Consider the following 17,848-nt stretch of genomic DNA (forward strand, 5'->3'; position numbering starts at 1 on the left):
TGCTTCTGCTTGGAAACGTTGAAGGAATAAAACATTCACCCTTTGTTGTTTTTATTTTCTGTCTCAAATGCGAAAACTACAAAGTGGTCCATCTCTGGCAGACGTTCTTCTGCCTTCAAAGGCTGCTTGTGGATAGCCTACTAACACTATCAGCGTGTCAGCTGATCAACGCCTCAACTGCAACTGACAGAAAGAAGATGGCGCTTTCCAAAGCTGGACTTGGGCAGAAGCAGCCTTCACAGTGTGTATCTCCAATGTTCTGAAGGTATCTCCAATGTTCTGAAGGCACATAGGCTGGCAGGGAGGAAGCCCAGCATGTTGACCCTTAGAGTTCAGAAAACAATGGCTGCTCCCGTGTGCTGCTTCTACTGCCCAAGGGAATGAGGGGACTCTGTCCAGGGCTGAAGGATGGAAACTGGGCAACCACAAAGAAGAAGGGGATGTGGCTGACCTTTCCTGTTGACCAGCACTGAGGAGAGAGAGAAGAAATATATAAATGAAGTAGGAGCAGAAGATCACCTTTTGCATATCCTGCCCTGACCTTCCAGGCTTCTCAGTCATACTGTTTGGCACTCAACAAGAGGGGATCCTATGATGGGATGGAACACAGAGGGCCCTTTAACAGAGCCACTGCATATACACGCCCCTGCACTAGGAACCTTGTTCCAAGAAAAGGTGGGTTCTGTCACCTATAGATATTACAAAACTTGGCATATTTGCTTGCTACGTTAGAATCATAGAATCATAGAGTTGGAAGAGACCACAAGGGCCATCGAGTCCAACCCCCTGCCAAGCAGGAAACACCATCAGAGCACTCCTGACATATGGTTGTCACGCCTCTGCTTAAAGACCTCCAAAGAAGGAGACTCCACCACACTCCTTGGCAGCAAATTCCACTGTCAAACAGCTCTTACTGTCAGGAAGTTCTTCCTAATGTTTAGGTGGAATCTTCTTTCTTGTTGTTTGGATACATTGCTCCGTGTCCGCTTCTCTGGAGCAGCAGAAAACAACCTTTCTCCCTCCTCTATGTGACATCCTTTTATATATTTGAACATGGCTATCATATCAGCCCTTAACCTCCTCTTCTCCAGGCTAAACATGCCCAGCTCCCTTAGCCGTTCCTCATAAGGCATCGTTTCCAGGCCTTTGACCATTTTGGTTGCCCTCCTCTGGACACATTCTTGAACTGGTGCCCAGTTCAAGAAGGACATCTGCTTCTCATGGCTGGAAGGAGCCCCTCCGTCCTGGACCTGGCCTCTGAAATGGCACGGGGCACACACTTCTCCTGTGCTCCCAAGCGGCAGTTCCCAAACTTTGTCCTGGGCAAGCTAGCATGCCGTAAGAAAACTCCTGGGCATGTAACAAAAAAATAAGGAAGTCCCAGAACATCCAACCACAGAGGGAAGCTGCCCCTGCCATCCTATGAAGCGATGCAACAGTGACCCATTCACAAAAAGAGGTGGTTTCTTGCATCTCTGAGTTAAGTTGCTCCTCTGAGCTTAACTTCCTCCATTAAAGCAGTATGCCCAAATCAGTTCACCAGAATCACAGGAATTGAGCACCAATAAAAGTGGGCAATTTATACTCTAAACCTTTTCAGCTCTTAAGAGGGACGTACATATGTGTCGGGCTCTCAGAGGTTGGGGCAAAGAGTATCACGGGGTATAAGCTCAATTTTAAAAGCTTGAGATTTGTGGATTGTTGAATTCTGTGTCGAGTCCAGGACAGAATCGTAGAGTATACACAAATCTGAGTGGTGCACAAGACACCCAGAACCCAACTGAACAGATCAGCCTCTGCCCTCCAGACACACAGTCTGCCAAAATCACAACAGTACATGCTCAACAATGATACCAGAATCCTTAAAGCAAACAAGACAAGATGTGTTTCACAGCCCATGAACATTTTGACCCACCCTAAATAAGGTTACTGGTAGCATTGCAAACATTAGCAAAATGCATCCTGCAACTGGTATTAACCCAAATGTGAGTAAAATAGATTATTCAGCTTTTTCACCAAGGAAAAACCCTTGAGCTGATAACAGGAACTAGGCCACCGTTACTGCATAGCTCATGTTAAAAAGGTAAAGGGACCTCTGACCATTAGGTCCAATCGTGGCCGACTCTGGGGTTGCGGCACTCATCTCGCTTTATTGGCCGAGGGAGCCAGCATACAGCTTCCGGGTCATGTGGCCAGCATGACTAAGCCGCTTCTGGAGAACCAGAGCAGCGCACAGAAACGCTGTTTACCTTCCTGCCGGAACGGTACCTATTTATCTACTTGCACTTTGACGTGCTTTCGAACTGCTAGGTTGGCAGGAGCAGGGACCGAGCAACGGGAGCTCATGTTAGTCTAGCAGTAATCCAGGTGTGCTATGGTGCCTGTGTTTGACTGCAGAGCATGTTGAGTCCTCCAATTAATGCCTCATACCAACATGAATGATGGACGCGGGTGGCGCTGTGGGTTAAACCACAGAGCCTAGGACTTGCCGATCAGAAGGTCAGTGGTTTGAATCCCCGCGGCGGGGTGAGCTCCCGTTGCTTGGTCCCTGCTCCTGCCAACCTAGCAGTTCGAAAGCACGTCAAAGTGCAAGTAGATAAATAGGTACCGCTCCAGAGGGAAGGTAAACGGTGTTTCTGTGCGCTGCTCTGGTTCACCAGAAGCGGCTTAGTCATGCTGGCCACATGACCCGGAAGCTGTATGCCGGCTCCCTCGGCCAGTAAACTGAGATGAGCGCTGCAACCCCAGAGTCGGCCACGACTGGACCTAATGTTCAGGGGTCCCTTTACTTTTACCTTTACCAACATGCTTTATAGTTACTATTATCCCTTTCTCCTACTACTCCACAGCCCCATCTAGGTGCTGCTTAGCCACGACAGAAGTCATTCCAGCAGCTCCCATCTGGGGCAACAACAAACCCTTATCAGCATTCCCACAGGCTACAGCAAATGCTCCTCAAAATCTCGGCGAAGGCTGAACGCTTACCACTGTCAGAAGAGCTCCCTTCTTAAAGCAAGGGTGGAAAGCAACTAGTTGTGGCTGAGCCCCATCTTCTCCCTGTAAGAAACCACTGAAGAAAGGAGTGGTGGGGGAAAGAGAGATACAGATATCATTATTGCAAGGGACACTCATAGGCTGTTGTGATGTGATGCTGCAGGCCTAGGCTCCAATGCAGGCACACAAAAAGTAGTCTTAGGACAAAAAAAACCAGCCCACTGGCCTTTGATGCTGTCTTATGTCTGAAACTGCCTCCCAGAGCACAGCCTTAAACTCCCACAAGGCCATTGGGCTTAACCCTTTAGCCTTCTTTTCTTTCCCCCTTCCTCCTTAGGTTTATTTATTTTAACCATTCAGATTAACCGAGAGAAGGTTGCGTTGGATTGCAACTCCAGCGGGTCTGATGAGAACGACAGTCCGCAACATCCGGAGGGCACCAGGTTGGCAGAAGCCGATTCAGACCATGCTGCTTCTATGAATCTACCCTCTTAAGGGAGAGCCATAGAACCTTTTGCTTACGGTAACCCTATAAAATACCATGTGTGCTGGTGGTATAACCCTAATACTACTGCTTTCTCAAAGGCATCAGAGAACTGACGGGTGCTGCATTTCTGGGGCACGTGCAAAGAAAAGGGCAGGCATCACAGGGGGAAGCAGTTGTGATGGGGAGAATCTTTTTGGCAGTATTGTCACCACCAGCAACAGTGGAGAGACTGTGCTTGCCAGTCTCCTACCTCCTATGGCCTTTGTGCTAAGGAGGGCATTCGCTTCTGGGGTGCAGAAATTGGACATTTTAAAGCACTAAAGCTTTAAGTTAAGTGGGACATTTTAAAGCTCTAAAGCTCCAGCTCTCATGCAACATCCTTCACCTTGACTACTTATCAATTCTCAGGCAAAGCATCTGTTCTCCCAAAAAATTAAGAAAAACATGCGCTGGGTTTTAGTGACTAACATACAGGTGAGGGTTTAAAATATGTCTCACCTAGCCTAAGATTAAAAGACCAAAAGAAGATGTTTTGCTAAAAACACCTGCTGAAAACATTTGTTTAGGCAAGCCTATCCAGCCGTATAAAAGAGGTTGATTCTATTGTTACTTTTCATTGTTTCTGAATGTTTCAAATATTTGTTTTTAACTGTTTCTCTTACTGATAATTGCATTGTTTCATCTGTTTTGCAAACTGCTTTGAGGTTTAATTACAATCAAGTGGTACATAAATGTGAAATAAATACACTAAAGCTCAAAATTACAGTGCATTAAAACCCATTTACATTAAACGGGCATTAATCAAGCTGCGATCATTAGTCGATTTGGACTGGGGCAGAATAAATATGTAAACAATAATCCTCAAGAACTCAACTTCTGATTTTTCTATACATACATTGTCCTTTCCCGCATCCCACATGACTCCAGTGCTATTTTAGGGTAGGAAGTGAGATCAGTAGCATTTACTAGAAGTTAAAACATTCCCTCTTCAGTATTCCTATTAGAACTTCTCCCCTGGCTTTCAGAAAAGGCTGCAACACACATTTGACTGGAAGGGTTGGGGGTTTGGTTAAGAGGTTAATTCATCACTGTTGTTTTTGTGCTGACAAATATAGGTTTTGCTTTATGGCACATGCTTCAAAGGTTCTTCTAAACTATTTTTAGACACTGCTTGTGAACCACCTTGAGTTATGAATAGGCAAACGATAAATATTTGAAATAAGTTAGGGCTGTCACTCGATTACAAAGTAGTCTCAGGGGAATAAATCTGATGAGTTTTAAACCCAGTAATAAGAGAATAGAAGAAGTATCTTCTGTTTGTTAAGATGATTTATGTATATATATAGGAACTATTCTAGAAGAAGCATCCCCTTATGAGAGGAGTCCTTCTTCTAAGCCAAGCAATTTATTATTATTATTGCATCACTGCCACACAAGACACAATCCCTGCCAGCTCCCCCATGCAATGCAATTGTTCTTCAATCGTTTTTAAAAGCCTGAAAATCTCAGTTTTCATATTAAAAGAAGAAGCACACTTCAGAGCTTTGTGGCTGTGGATAAGCTTAAAAGCAGTAGTGCCTAGGGAAATCTCACAAGCAGCAACAGAAGAAGAAGATGGGGATGGGAGGTACTGGACAAGATTATAAGAGCTCAGCATTTCAGGGCCGGACCCTGCCTTTCCCGCAAATTATGTAAAATTGCAGATGCCATCTGAGTTTGCTTAGTCTGTAAAGTTTATACTAACCACAGACTTTCGGTACGGAGCTTTGATCAGTTTTATTCTTACATGCAGAGTAGTCCATACACAGCGCTTCCAGAGTAGGGTTTTTTATGTCATTTAACATCACAATAAAAGCTTGAGTCATAGGCTAAAGGACACTAAGAGCATGAGATCTCCAGTGAGGATTACCACTTTCATGCAAAAGAACCGCCCTGCTTCATCTCCCACATGTTCACAATAACATGAGAAGAGTCCATTCATGACGAGTGAATACCTGAAGGAGGCCAGGATACCTGAAGGTGCATCTCCACCCCCATCATTCAACCCGGACACTGAGGTCCAGCTTCGAGGGCATTCTGTTGGTTCCCTCCCTGCGAGAAGCGAAGTTACAGGGAACCAGGCAGAGGGCCTTCTCGGTAGTGGCGCCCGCCCTGTGGAACGCCCTCCCACCAGATGTCAAAGAGAACAACAACTGCCAGACTTTTAGAAGACATCTGAAGGCAGCCCTGTTTAAAGAAGTTTTTAATGTTTGAATTTTTTTGTATTTTTTTATATTTTGTTGGAAGCCGCCCAAAGTGGCTGGGGAAACCCAGCCAGATGGGTGGGGTTTGTTTGATTTATTTATTTATTTATTTATTATCATCACGACCACCACCACCACCAGTGCACTCCTGTTTTGCCTGCCTGCAACCCACTAGAACTTCCTATGGTGCACTTTTTAGACTCAAAACTCCATACTACTTCTGTGAGATGTATCTGTCATGTGTGAAGCAGCCCTGAATAAATTAAGCATTTATTTTGTGGCTGGGTGGATTTAAACCATGAAGTTCCTTTATCCAAATCCAATACTTGGGCCATGCTCACCCTGCGCACTCCTTGCATTATCAGTGATGGGTTTTTAATCCATGTTTACACATCTTTCTAAAAAATGTATATGCATACCCTGTGCTTTGTTATAAGATATTATCATTTGATGCGGTGATTCTCAAACCAGCTTCCCACCAGAGTCCTTAAAGGTAAAGGGTAGAGGGACCCCTGACCATTAGGTCCAGTCGTGGCCGACTCTGGGGTTGCGGCGCTCATCTCGCTTTATTGGCCAAGGGAGCCAGCATACAGCTTCCGGGTCATGTGGCTGTGAGCAGCGCACAGAAACACCGTTTACCTTCCCGCCGGAGCGGTACCTATTTATCTACTTGCATTTTGACGTGCTTTCTAACTGCTAGGCTGGCAGGAGCAGGGACCGAGCAACGGGAGCTCACCCCGTCGCAGGGATTCGAACCGCCGACCTTCTGATCGGCAAGTCCTAGGCTCTGTGGTTTAACCCACAGCACCACCCACGTCCCTCAAACCAGCTTAAGCTGCCCCTAATTCTTTTCTGTTAAAGGTGTGAACACCATTGCTCAGTGTAAAGACATCCCCACCCCCTGGTGCTTAACGAACAGAAATGAATCTGACGCTAATGAAGTCGTGCTGAAGCTTTGGGCGATGGGGGAGAGCTGCGAAATGCATCGGGGTGTGGAACCACTGCATTCTAAGAAGGTAATGTAAATGCACACTCAGTCTACCACTGAGCTGCAGAAAGGGAAAAGTAAAGGAGCCTTGGACAGTTAAGTCCAGTCACAGAGGACTCTAGGGTTGCGGCTCTCATCTCGCTTTCAGGCCAAGGGAGCCAGCATTTGTCCACAGACAGCTTTCCGGGTCATGTGGCCAACATGACTAAACCGCTTCTGGCGCAACAGAACACCATGATGGAAACAAGAGCACATGGAAACGCTACAGAAAGACTGACCTCCATGGTGCAGCATATTATTATCTTCCTAACTGTGCTGTTTTAAATGTGGGATTTGGTATCTAAGAAAGCATGTTTTCTTTTGAAATGTTTATGATAAAAACTTTTTTGTTAACTCTGCTGACACTGACCTTGTTCGTAATGCTTTTTTAAAAAAAATTTAGATAAAATTTTAGTATGTTGCTCTTAATGCATACTTCACTATCTCCAGTAGTGTTTTATTTATAATTGTTTGTAATACCTTTATTGTCATTGTACACCTGTGCACAATGAAATTAAATGAGCCACTCTCCCCCCCGCAATCTCTTATCGAACAACACACACCACCTTGCAAGTCAATTTCGCTATGTTATTTTATTCAGGATTTTGTATTTGATGTCTTAATGTAGGTTGTGAACCGCTCAGAGATTTTTTCCTAAAAATATAAAGCAGTATAGAAATGAAATAATCATGGTAATGATAATAATTATCTGCTCCATATCCAGAAATCCCCAGGTTCAGTCCCAAGCATCACCAGTTAAAAAAAGGGATCAGGTAGCAAATGCAAAAGTCTGCTTTCTGACTAACCCTCTAGAGAGCCACGGCCAGTCACAAATAGTCACAATGTTGATCTCGAGCAGCCTTTCTCAACCTGTGGGTCCCCAGATGTTGTTAAACTACAACTCCCATCACCCCTAGCTAGCAAGGCCAGACCTCAGGGATGATGGGAGTTGTAGTGCAACAACATCTGGGGACCCATAGGTTGAAAACTATTGATCTAGAGGGTCATATACTCTGACCAGGTTATAAGGCACCTTCCTAACATTTTGACACCTACAGCAGCACAAAGGCTGGAATGACACGGGGCTCACGGATTCCATTTCCAGTTTAAGAGCAACCAGAAAACCAAAGCATGTCAATACAAACCATGGCAAGAGCTCAAACACAGGGCTGTTGCGGGTGCGAAATACGGCAATGATGACCCTGCAGTCGGGAGCATCACGATTTCCTGCCAAAAGAAAACAGAAAAAGGTGAGGGAACAGAGCAACGTGTAGAATTTATGCGCAGAAATCAGACACAGCCTACTGTTTTAGGTCTGTAGCCTTTAAGGCCATGATGATAGGCTTTTAAAAAAGTACTGTTAATGCAATCTATAAAGACTGCTGAGGGCAGGATACTAGGTGGGTAGGGGTTCAGTACCCTTGGCGTCTCTGTTGAGGCTTCTAGAACATCTGGATAATGGCCTGGGCTCAGACTGCAGAGATGGAAGTACACCAGACATCATGTTATGTTTTCCTTTCACAACAAGGGTGGCAACCCTTTTTCAGACTGCGTGTCGTGTGCCCTTGTAGACAATCTTCCAAGGGGCACCATGTCAGCAATGGGAGGAGCCAAAGGCAAAAGTGGATACAGCAACTAATGTGACTGGAATGGTGTTTGTTTACTCCCTGCAGAAAGGTAATACAGTGGTACCTTGGTTCTCAAACTTAATCCATTCCGGGAGTCCGTTCGACTCCCAGAACCATTCAAAAACCAAGGCGCGGCTTCCGATTGGCTGCAGGAGCTTCCTGCACTCAACTGGAAGCCGTGGAAGCCGCGTCAGACATTTGGTTTCTGAAAAATGTTTGCAAATGGGAACACTTGCTTCTGGGTTTGCAGCGTTCAGGAGCCAATTTGTTCAGGAGCCAAGCCATTCGACAACCAAGGTACCACTGTATGCTGGTTTCTACATACACTCACAAACCTCTTGCCACCCGCCACCCAGTGAAGCAGATGGCATTAAGAGGGCAGGCAAACGCATTCTAGCCAGGCAACAAAAACACTCAAGGAGGGTACGAAGCAAGGCTGGCGGACGGTGTGGCTGAACAGATAGTGTTGCCTGGGCCTGCTTCAGTAGGAAAACCACAGTTGTCTCTTTCCCGTTGAAACAAGCCTTTCCCATCAAATACGAAGCCACGAGGAAGGAGCCGGTGTGCTTGCAAACTGGTGCTAACTGTTATCATCCCTCCCGCGCACTTTCAAAAGATTCAGGGCTCACGCAAAAAACTGCCTGGTTTAGAACTCGGAATCCCATGTTAGGAATTTTGAACCAAGGTGCAGGCTGGACCTCTCCATCTCTTTCTCCGAAGCCTTAGAGAGGATCACAGAATGCTTTAAAATGCAGATTAGAGAAGGGCTATTTTAAGCACTACCAAACACAAGCCATTTCGTGCTCTTAAGCTTAGGCGTGGGACACTTGCCATCCCTCCAACAGGACAGGGTGGGGAAAAAAGGGCTGGTTCTCGTTTTCCTTTTGGGAGCAAGGTAGGGAGGGACATCCTGGTTTTCGGGTGCAAAAGCTCAACAACTTTGCAGGTGTCAGGAATTTTACTTTTTGAAATACAGTGGTGCCTCGCAAGACGAAATTAATTCGTTCTGCGAGTTTTTTCGTCTTGTGAATTTTTCGTCTTGCGAAGCACGGTTTCCCATAGGAAATGCATTGACGGTTTCCCATAGGAATGCATTGACGGTTTTAAGAAAAAGGCACAAGACGTTTTCGTCTTGCGAAGCAAGCCCATAGGGAAATTCGTCTTGCGAAGCAACTCAAAAAACAAAAAACTCTTTCTTCTTGCGAGTTTTTCGTCTTGCGAGGCATTCGTCTTGCGAGGTACCGCTGTATGGCAACCCTACCTTAGGCTTGCCATTCATTCACGGTCTCTTTTACCTCACAGGGTAAGTGCAACAAAAACCAAACCACGAGGAAACTTACAAGTGAGAAGTATGTGCGTATGCATCCTTTGTCCATTAAAACAAATACACAGAGAGCAACTGGGGAAAGGGTCAGCCACTACTTGCGTGCATTTGAAAAGAACAAAAAAGAGAGACACATTTTTCACTTGACTATAGCATCTGCATAAGGTGACTGAGGGTGCATATCGGTTGCTCCACAAAGTAAAATAAGAAGCAATGCTTTATTGGGGTTGGGGGAAATGGGTCCCCCACCCCCAAAAAATTTTGTCTTCTGATTTGGAATAAAAATTTCCGTATTGGCCTGAATATAAGCCGCACTCGCAAATAAGCCACACCTTTAAAATTCAAGGGGGGCAAGAAGACAATACCCGAATATAAGCAGCTCCCTTAAAATTCCGCAGGCACTCATACCCACAAATGTAAAAGAAAATCCTACAGCGATATCGTAAAAGCCAATTTTTAAGGCCGTGAATTTAAGCCACACTTTAACTTTTCACAGTTGGAATTGGGGGGGGGGGGGCTTATATTCAGGCCATTACGGTATGTACTGGCTTATTGTGAGAAACGCACCCAACCTCCCCAGCTCTCCCTATCTCGTCAAAACTTTTGGCTGTAGAGGACTTTACCTCTGATGACAACTGCAAGCCTCTCGCCACTGGGGTCCCAGACCATGGAAAGAACCTCCCCTCCAATCCTGGAACACAAGAATACAAAATGAAAGGCCAATGGAGAAACACTCAAGGTAAGACATCCATACTCAAGCCAAAAGAAGAGTTGGGGATCACAGTCAGGATGTGGAATGATGACACTTGGGGGGGCGGCGAGTGGTACAGTATTTGTCGAGTACTAGGCCTAGGAGGGACGCGGGTGGCGCTGTGGGTTAAAGCCTCAGCGCCCAGGGCTTGCCGATCGAAAGGTCGGCGGTTCAAATCCCCGTGGCGGGGTGCGCTCCCGCTGTTCGGTCCCAGCGCCTGCCAACCTAGCAGTTCGAAAGCACTCTCGGGTGCAAGTAGATAAATAGGGACCGCTTACTAGCGGGAAGGTAAACAGTGTTTCCGTGTGCGGCTCTGGCTCGCCAGAGCAGTGATGTCACGCTGGCCACGTGACCCGGAAGTGTCTGCGGACAGCGCTGGCCCCCGGCCTCTTTGAGTGAGATGGGCGCACAACCCTAGAGTCTGTCAAGACTGGCCCATACGGGCAGGGGTACCTTTACCTTTTTAGGCCTAGGAGACCACTGGATGACCTTGGGCCAGTTACTGTTGGAAAACCAGCCCCATCTGGAGAGGCTGTCCCCTCTCCCTGTTCCCGGAGCTGGCTTACCGGTGATCTGCCTCTGGCTGCGTTCCCAGACAGACCAGGGAGATCTTGATATAGGCGACATCTCCCAGCTCGGGAAAATGCAAACCCACTTCTCCCCCTTCCACAGGGGAAAGAAGAGTAGTCAGAAATCTCTTTACATGATGTTTATTTCTGACATTACAGCTCTACAGAAAACGTGTCCAATCACTTCAGTTTCCATCCAGCAAGAGACAAAGACTTCCCGTACACACGCAAGAGGAAGGTCTCAAATTACACACTTCACAAAGACTTCTCCAGCCTGTGAACTTCCGGGAAGGTTCTTTCGCACAGCTAGCCATATCGCATGATGTCAACAAGCTGACTGTCTGCAGCTGCGATGTTCTCATATTGTAACAGTTACTACCTCTCAGCCTAGCCTACCTCACAGGGGTGTTGTGAGGATAACACGAGAAGGGGAAGAACGCTACCTCAAATTCCTTGGAGGGAAGGTGGGATATAAATGTAATAAACCAACAAAAATGATAGCTGCAGGGCAGGACTTTTGCATATTCATACACTGATTATTAAAACAGGTTTTTAAGATAAACAAGAAAATAATCAAAATGCTAAAGCCTTTACTCATTTCCTGGCTCGTGCGTATTCAGCAGTGGGTATAAAACTTAACATCTTGTTAATTTTGTTCCTATTGCTATTTTTAAAAAAGCAGGTTTCCAGCCCTCCAAGACTACACAGATACACTTTCATTCATTCATTCATTTTATTTGTATGCCAAAAATTATGCTCGTAGCAGCTTACAACAAAGAAACAGGACATTTCGAACAAACACTACAAAAATAATTTGACAATAACGTTGCAAAACAAAAATATAGCAACATACCAAAAAAACAAACATTTTTATACTATAAATATAACAAGATTACTTAAACAACATGCAGCACCCAATTGCAAAATTAACAAGGGAGCTTCACTTTCTAGGCTATAAGCAATGCCTGGAAAAATTCAGAAGCTGGTTGGGAATAGCAGAGTTCCCTGTAGTGAGAGTTTGGTAAGGCTTCAAAACCACAGCATATAACTTTTAGTCCCTCCTCTTGCATGTGACTGGCAGAATGAGAATCCAGCAAGATAATGGATGATCATGCATTTTCAGGGTAATAAAAAACATCATGCATTTTCAGGGTAATAAAAGCATGGATTTTTAGAACATCTAATAATCACGTGTTGGGGTGGGGTGAACTCTCTCAAAACAACACAGCACCAGTCTCTCTGATTCTGCTCCTAATGATGAAGGGAATGCAATATAAGACTTTTTGCTCAGGAAGACCCCAACCCCACTCCCTTTCTGAGATTTCACACAACATCGTCCACGTTCTGAATCCTATCTTAGCAGCCTTTAAGGGCTAGAATCTTGCACCAACTAACACTCAGTTATGTGCTTGTGCAGCACTTACAAGACACATGTTTTTCTCTCTTCCGCTCACCTCTCCTCTCCATACAGGGTCTCAAAAGTGGTTTCCGACAGATCAGCCACGATGGAAGCTGTTTTCGACCCACCAACCTGCCCTTGCTGTTCCCCTGAGAAGAGGATGGAAAAAGTCATTCCGAGGGAAATAAAACAATAATAGGAGGAGGAAGAACATATAACATTTCCTTATAGCAGGTATGGGGAACCTGAAGCCTGGGGGAAATGGACCCCCACAGGGCCTCTCTACCTAGCCCTTGGACCTATCCCCAGACCAAACACCTCATTGGCTGTTCTTCGTACCCTGAGTGCTTTTGCATGGCTGAGATGCGTCACTCTGATAATGCCTCTCATTTGCTTGGATGGAGGGGTGTGTAAGCTGATTGTGCAAAGTTAATAACAGTAATCACATTTGTTGCTCTGGCTCCACCCACCACTGATATGCAGCCCTCAGCAGGGAATGTGACCCTCAGGCTGAGAAAGGTTTTCCACTCCTGCCTTACAGGAAATCTAACTATTTGTTCCTCTAATCCAGTATTGTCCACCTGCAGGAAGGAGAGTGTGCATTGGCCAGCAGGTAATGGCTTTTCCCACCTGCCCCGCCCTAGGAGCTTTCATAAAAAAGCTCTTTCCAAAGGAAGAACTGGCAGGGGAGACTCTGTTTGCCATCAGGGGGTGGTTGGTTTCACCTTTGCTGCCCCTACCTCCAGCCCGAGGAACCTTCAGAAGGGAGTTGCTGCCACAGGCATGATGTGTACAGTGGTACCTCGGGTTAAGAACTTAATTCATTCCGGAGGTCCGTTCTTAACCTGAAACTGTTGTTAACCTGAAGCACCACTTTAGCTAATGGGGCCTCCTGCTGCTGCCGCGCCGCCACCACACGATTTCTGTTCTCATCCTGAAGCAAAGTTCTTAACCCGAGGTACTATTTCTGGGTTAGCGGAGTCTGTAACCTGAAGTGTATGTAACCTGAAGGGTATGTAACCCGAGGTACCACTGTATTTTAATGAGCAGTGAAACAGTGAAATATTATGAGTCATGGGTGTGTGGAAAGTGTGTGTATGAACTTAATAGGGCTTAGTTTACCTTTTGGTTGCTATTTTGTAGATGAAGTTAATATTGTTTTATAGATTATAAATGCTGTATTGATTTGTTAATCATATAATAGGACTCTTCCTTCATGTTTAGCTTATTTGCTTTGTTGGCAAGCTGGAACGTGTGCAGAGGAGGGCAACCAAGATGATCAAGGGTCTGGAAACTAAGCCTTATGAGGAGAGCTTGAAGGAGTTGGTTATGTTTAGCCTGGAAAAGAGGAGACATGATAGCCATCTTCAAGTATCTCAAGGGCTGTCACACGGAGGAGGAAGCATGCTTGTTTTCTCCTGCTCTGGAGGGTAGGACTCAAACCAATGGCTTCAAGTTACAAGAAAGGAGATTCTGACAAAACATTAGGAAAATTTTCCTGACAGTAAGCTGTTCAGAAGTGGAACTCCCACGAAAGGTGGCGGACTCTCCTTTTTTGGAAGTTTTTAAGCAAAGGTTGGTGCCCATCTGTCATGGATGCTTCAGCTGAGATTCCTGCATTGCAGGGGGTTGGACTAGATGACCCCTGGGGGTCCCTTCCAACTCTACAATTCTATGAACAGCGTTTTACAGATTGCAATTGTTTCACTGACGATTCGTGAATGATTCTGTGTGATTTACGCTGCATTTGTGGTGTTATACTATTGCGTTCTTTCATGTTATAGTTACTTACTGCTTGTAAGCAGCTTTGGGATTCATTTGAATGAAAATTAGAGCAGGAATTCAATATATAATAAAACATGACTGGCAGCTGCTCTCCAGGGTCTCAGGCAGAGGATGCTGTTCCCCAGCAGCTGCTACCTGATCCGTTAAAACACAGACACACAAAAGTTCCAGACAAGAGGCATAGCGGGGGGGGGGGCACTGGGCGCCACATCATGGGGGGCGGCACTTACCGCGGTACCTGCAGTGTGCCCAAGCCACGCATCTCTCCTGGGATTGACGTGGTGGCTCAGGCGCCTACAGGCTCCACACTGCACGAAACTGCAGCATGGGGCTTGTGTCTGCCTGCCACCTCTCCCTCAGGCTGCCGCCGTACAGCTGAGCAGGAGGCAGCAGCAAGGCTCCACACAGAGCACCCTGACATAGCTCCCCCCGTCCCCATGAGTGGCTCGCTCTGCTCCAGGGTGCAGGGCACACATGCCGCCCCAGGCGCCCGACCAGCTAGCTACACCGCTGCTTCCAGAAGTGGCCAGGTATTGCACAGCTTCATTCAGCTACAGTCTCTCCTCTAGTAGTAGTCTGGAGCGGGAGGTGGAGGGGAGCCAGAAGGAAGCTTTTAAATAGAGGGAAGTGCTGGTATACACACGACAATAAACAATTGCGTGCGGTAGGTCAGAGTACCAAAAATAAAGAAGGTCTGAAATTAAAGGGTGGCGTTATTTGTGGTAAGTACTAGGTAGGGAGAGCATTACATCTGCAAGCAACTTTGAGAGGAGATAAATGCCTATATCCAACCCCCAACCAGCCACAGAGCTTACTGGGTAGCCTTACAAAAAAAATCACCCCTCTCTCAGCCTCCCACACCTCACAGGTTTTGTGAGGATGAAGCTAACTCAAGGTCCTTAGGTGAAGGACAGCCCACATACAAGATGCTAGATAGCACAGAATTGGAGGCTGCCAGGGGACAAAGGTCCCTGTCCCAGGCAGGATTTCAAAGCCTCCCTCTGTAGCGCTTATAGCAGAGGTTGGCAACCTTATCTGAGGATGGGCCAGTCAACGCTCTGTCCGCCGGAGGATGGGCTGGAATGTGTGCTATTCTGGGTCGGAGGAGCGTCCGTGAGCGTGCGCACACGCTATTTCCGGCACTCCTCCGACCCAGAAGTGCGCCGGAAATAGCGTGTGCACATGCGCACAGGCACTTCTCCGTCCCGCACACGTGCACACACACTATTTCCAGCGCACATCCGGGTCAGAGGAGAGCCCGTGCACATGAGGACAGGCGCCATCAACCCGGAAGTCGGTCCCTGCGCTGAACCGCACCACTAAGAGCGTGCAGCAGCAGGGGTCGCCATGGGCCGGTTAGACAAGCCTCTTGGGCCACTACCGGCCCATGGGCCTTAGGTTGACGACCCCAGGCTTATAGCAAGGTTTCCCAAACTTGGGTCTCCAGCTGTTTTTAGACTACAACTCCCATCATCCCTAGCAAGCAGGACCAGAGGTCAAGGATGATGGGAATTGTAGTCCAAAACCAACTGGAGACTCAAGTTTGGGAAACCCTGGCTTATTAGTTAGAAACTTATTGAGACAGACAGGAAGATGCAGAGTGGTGGGCTTGGAACCTACTTTCTGCATCTGCAGAATCCACACAGCTTTACTAGTTACAGGCCGCTCAAGCTACAAGTTACTCACCGCTATATTCCAGGAAAGACAAAGAATATATCACCGATTCCCCCTGGACTGTGAAGAGCAAGCGGCTGCCGTCCGGACTCCAACAGCCAGTCTTTGAGGGAAGACACGTAAACAGACACACTCTTAACTTAGGCAAGGGTCAAGGAGGGTCTAAAAATCCTGTGCTAAATGCATAATATGACTTTCAAGGTGAGAAATGCCCCATTCAGCAAATGGGACCTAGTCAGGACTGTTGTAGCCACGGATATTTCAGAGGCCGACTCATAAAAACCGAGGGGAGTCAGAGTGAGGCTTGGGTGAGTCAGGTTGCTGAAAGTGGGGCTTGGAAGAAAACCCACATGGTCAAACAAGTAATAAATGGATCCACACCTAGGAGGCCTAAGTTGGGGGTGGGGATCTCAGCAAAGCCACAAACTCACTGGGCACAAGTTACTCTGTTTCCACAGCAAATAATAGCCTATATAGATGATTCTAACAGTGACAGGGACCTGTAACCCTGCAGGTGTTGCTCAATGACAACTCGCAACATCCCTGAACGTTGCTCACGCTGATGGGAGTTGTAGTCCAGCAACATCTGCAGGGCCACAGGCTCTGAAAGAGAAACCAATAGAAAAATAAGAGGGCCTGGACTTCCGGTTGCTTTTGTCAACCTATTCCCCCATGCTGCCTCCCTGACTTACGCGGCAAGGACCTTTGATGGTCGGCCACTTCTCACAAGTCCACATCTGAACTTCCCATACCCTGCGAAGAGAAGCATGAGGGGGTACAAAGAAGCAGAGTTACTTTGAGTGCAATTCAGTATAAGGAAATGCTCAAGGGAGAACTGTGGCAACGAATGCTTCTCCACTTTAACCTGCCGCCATGGTCCAGCACTAGACAAGGCTCAGAGGGCTGATCAATGGTGGCTTGCTAACCACAGGGAAAGCAGGGAGGCCAACAGCAGGTGGCGCTAGAGCCAATGGCAGGAGGAGCTAACCAGTTTCAGTTCTGTTCCCATCCTCTCTGCTCAATTCTTCAAGGGCAACTCTGAGACTAAGGAGGAGGAAATTGGCAGGCATGACCAACCCCTGGACTGGTTGCAAGTATGAAGGCAGGAAGGTGGGGGGTGCCTGAGGACAGAATGAGGCTGGTGGGGCAGTGTGCCTCATTTACTTTAATGAAGCAGCCTCTCCTGGGGTTGATCCAATGCTGCTAGCTTCCAGGCCCTCTCCACTCACCTGAAGACTGCTGAAGGTGTGGCTGCTAATACTTTGCTGCCGTCAGGAGACCAAGCCAGGTATGTGACTCCGCCTCCTCCAAACCACTGCAACTGGATGCAGTTTTCTGTGGATACATCCCACACCTAAAGGGAACAAGGTCAAACAGAGGAAGCTGTTTTGGAAGGAGCAGCGCCTTCTCCAGCAAGCAGCTGAGAATCAGAGAGGAGCACCACAGCCATCGCTCTTAGCCAGGCCTCCCCAACCCGGCCCTTCAGCTGTTTTTGAGACTACAATTCCCATCATCCCTGACCACTGGTCCTGTTAGCTAGGGATGATGGGAGTTGTAGTCCCAAAACAGCTGGAGGGCCGAGCTTGGGGGTGCCTGCACTTAGCAGTATTGGACTTTTATTTTCTGTCTAGCTTTAACACAATGCATGTCTGTAGGAATAAGTTATCTTTCCTTCGATAGCTTAGAAGCCCTTCTGCTTCCACAGCCGATGCCCAGTAATCTCTCATCCTTTTCCTGTGGTTGTGAGCTACAGGCACACAAGGTCATTGCATGGCCACAGCTTTACATGCTCTGTCCGCCACCGCTTTTGTGGTCTCCCTCCCGCATCATAAAGGCAGAAATTGCCCATGGCACCGAATATGGTGGCTAGATTGTCAACAGGGACTAGGTGCACTGGCTCCACATTAATTTCTGGAGATGCTGTGTTAGCCTATGCAGCCCTACGTGGTTAAGGACCCCAGTATCTG

General features: G+C 47.0%; 2 protein-coding genes across 2 annotated transcripts in view; one reads left to right on the forward strand and one right to left on the reverse strand.

Moving 5' to 3' along the window:
• Positions 1 to 17,848, forward strand: part of MYG1 (MYG1 exonuclease) — a 225,535-nt gene that overhangs the window by 27,403 nt on the left and 180,284 nt on the right. The gene's annotated exons all lie outside the window — the stretch shown is intronic.
• The window catches only part of AAAS (aladin WD repeat nucleoporin), a 29,273-nt gene continuing 11,459 nt past the window's right edge, over positions 35 to 17,848 (reverse strand). Inside the window, exons 10-17 of the mRNA XM_083427627.1 lie at positions 17,111 to 17,235; positions 16,574 to 16,634; positions 15,894 to 15,984; positions 12,478 to 12,571; positions 10,327 to 10,394; positions 7,897 to 7,978; positions 2,986 to 3,070; positions 35 to 469 (exon numbers count right to left, since the gene is read on the reverse strand). Coding sequence (XP_083283753.1) covers positions 326 to 469; positions 2,986 to 3,070; positions 7,897 to 7,978; positions 10,327 to 10,394; positions 12,478 to 12,571; positions 15,894 to 15,984; positions 16,574 to 16,634; positions 17,111 to 17,235 — 750 coding nt within the window. The 3' untranslated portion in view covers positions 35 to 325. The remainder of the gene's footprint in view (positions 470 to 2,985; positions 3,071 to 7,896; positions 7,979 to 10,326; positions 10,395 to 12,477; positions 12,572 to 15,893; positions 15,985 to 16,573; positions 16,635 to 17,110; positions 17,236 to 17,848) is intronic.

The sequence above is a fragment of the Podarcis tiliguerta genome (genome assembly GCF_965153285.1).
Source record: "Podarcis tiliguerta genome assembly, chromosome: 2".
Classification (NCBI taxonomy): domain Eukaryota; kingdom Metazoa; phylum Chordata; class Lepidosauria; order Squamata; family Lacertidae; genus Podarcis; species Podarcis tiliguerta.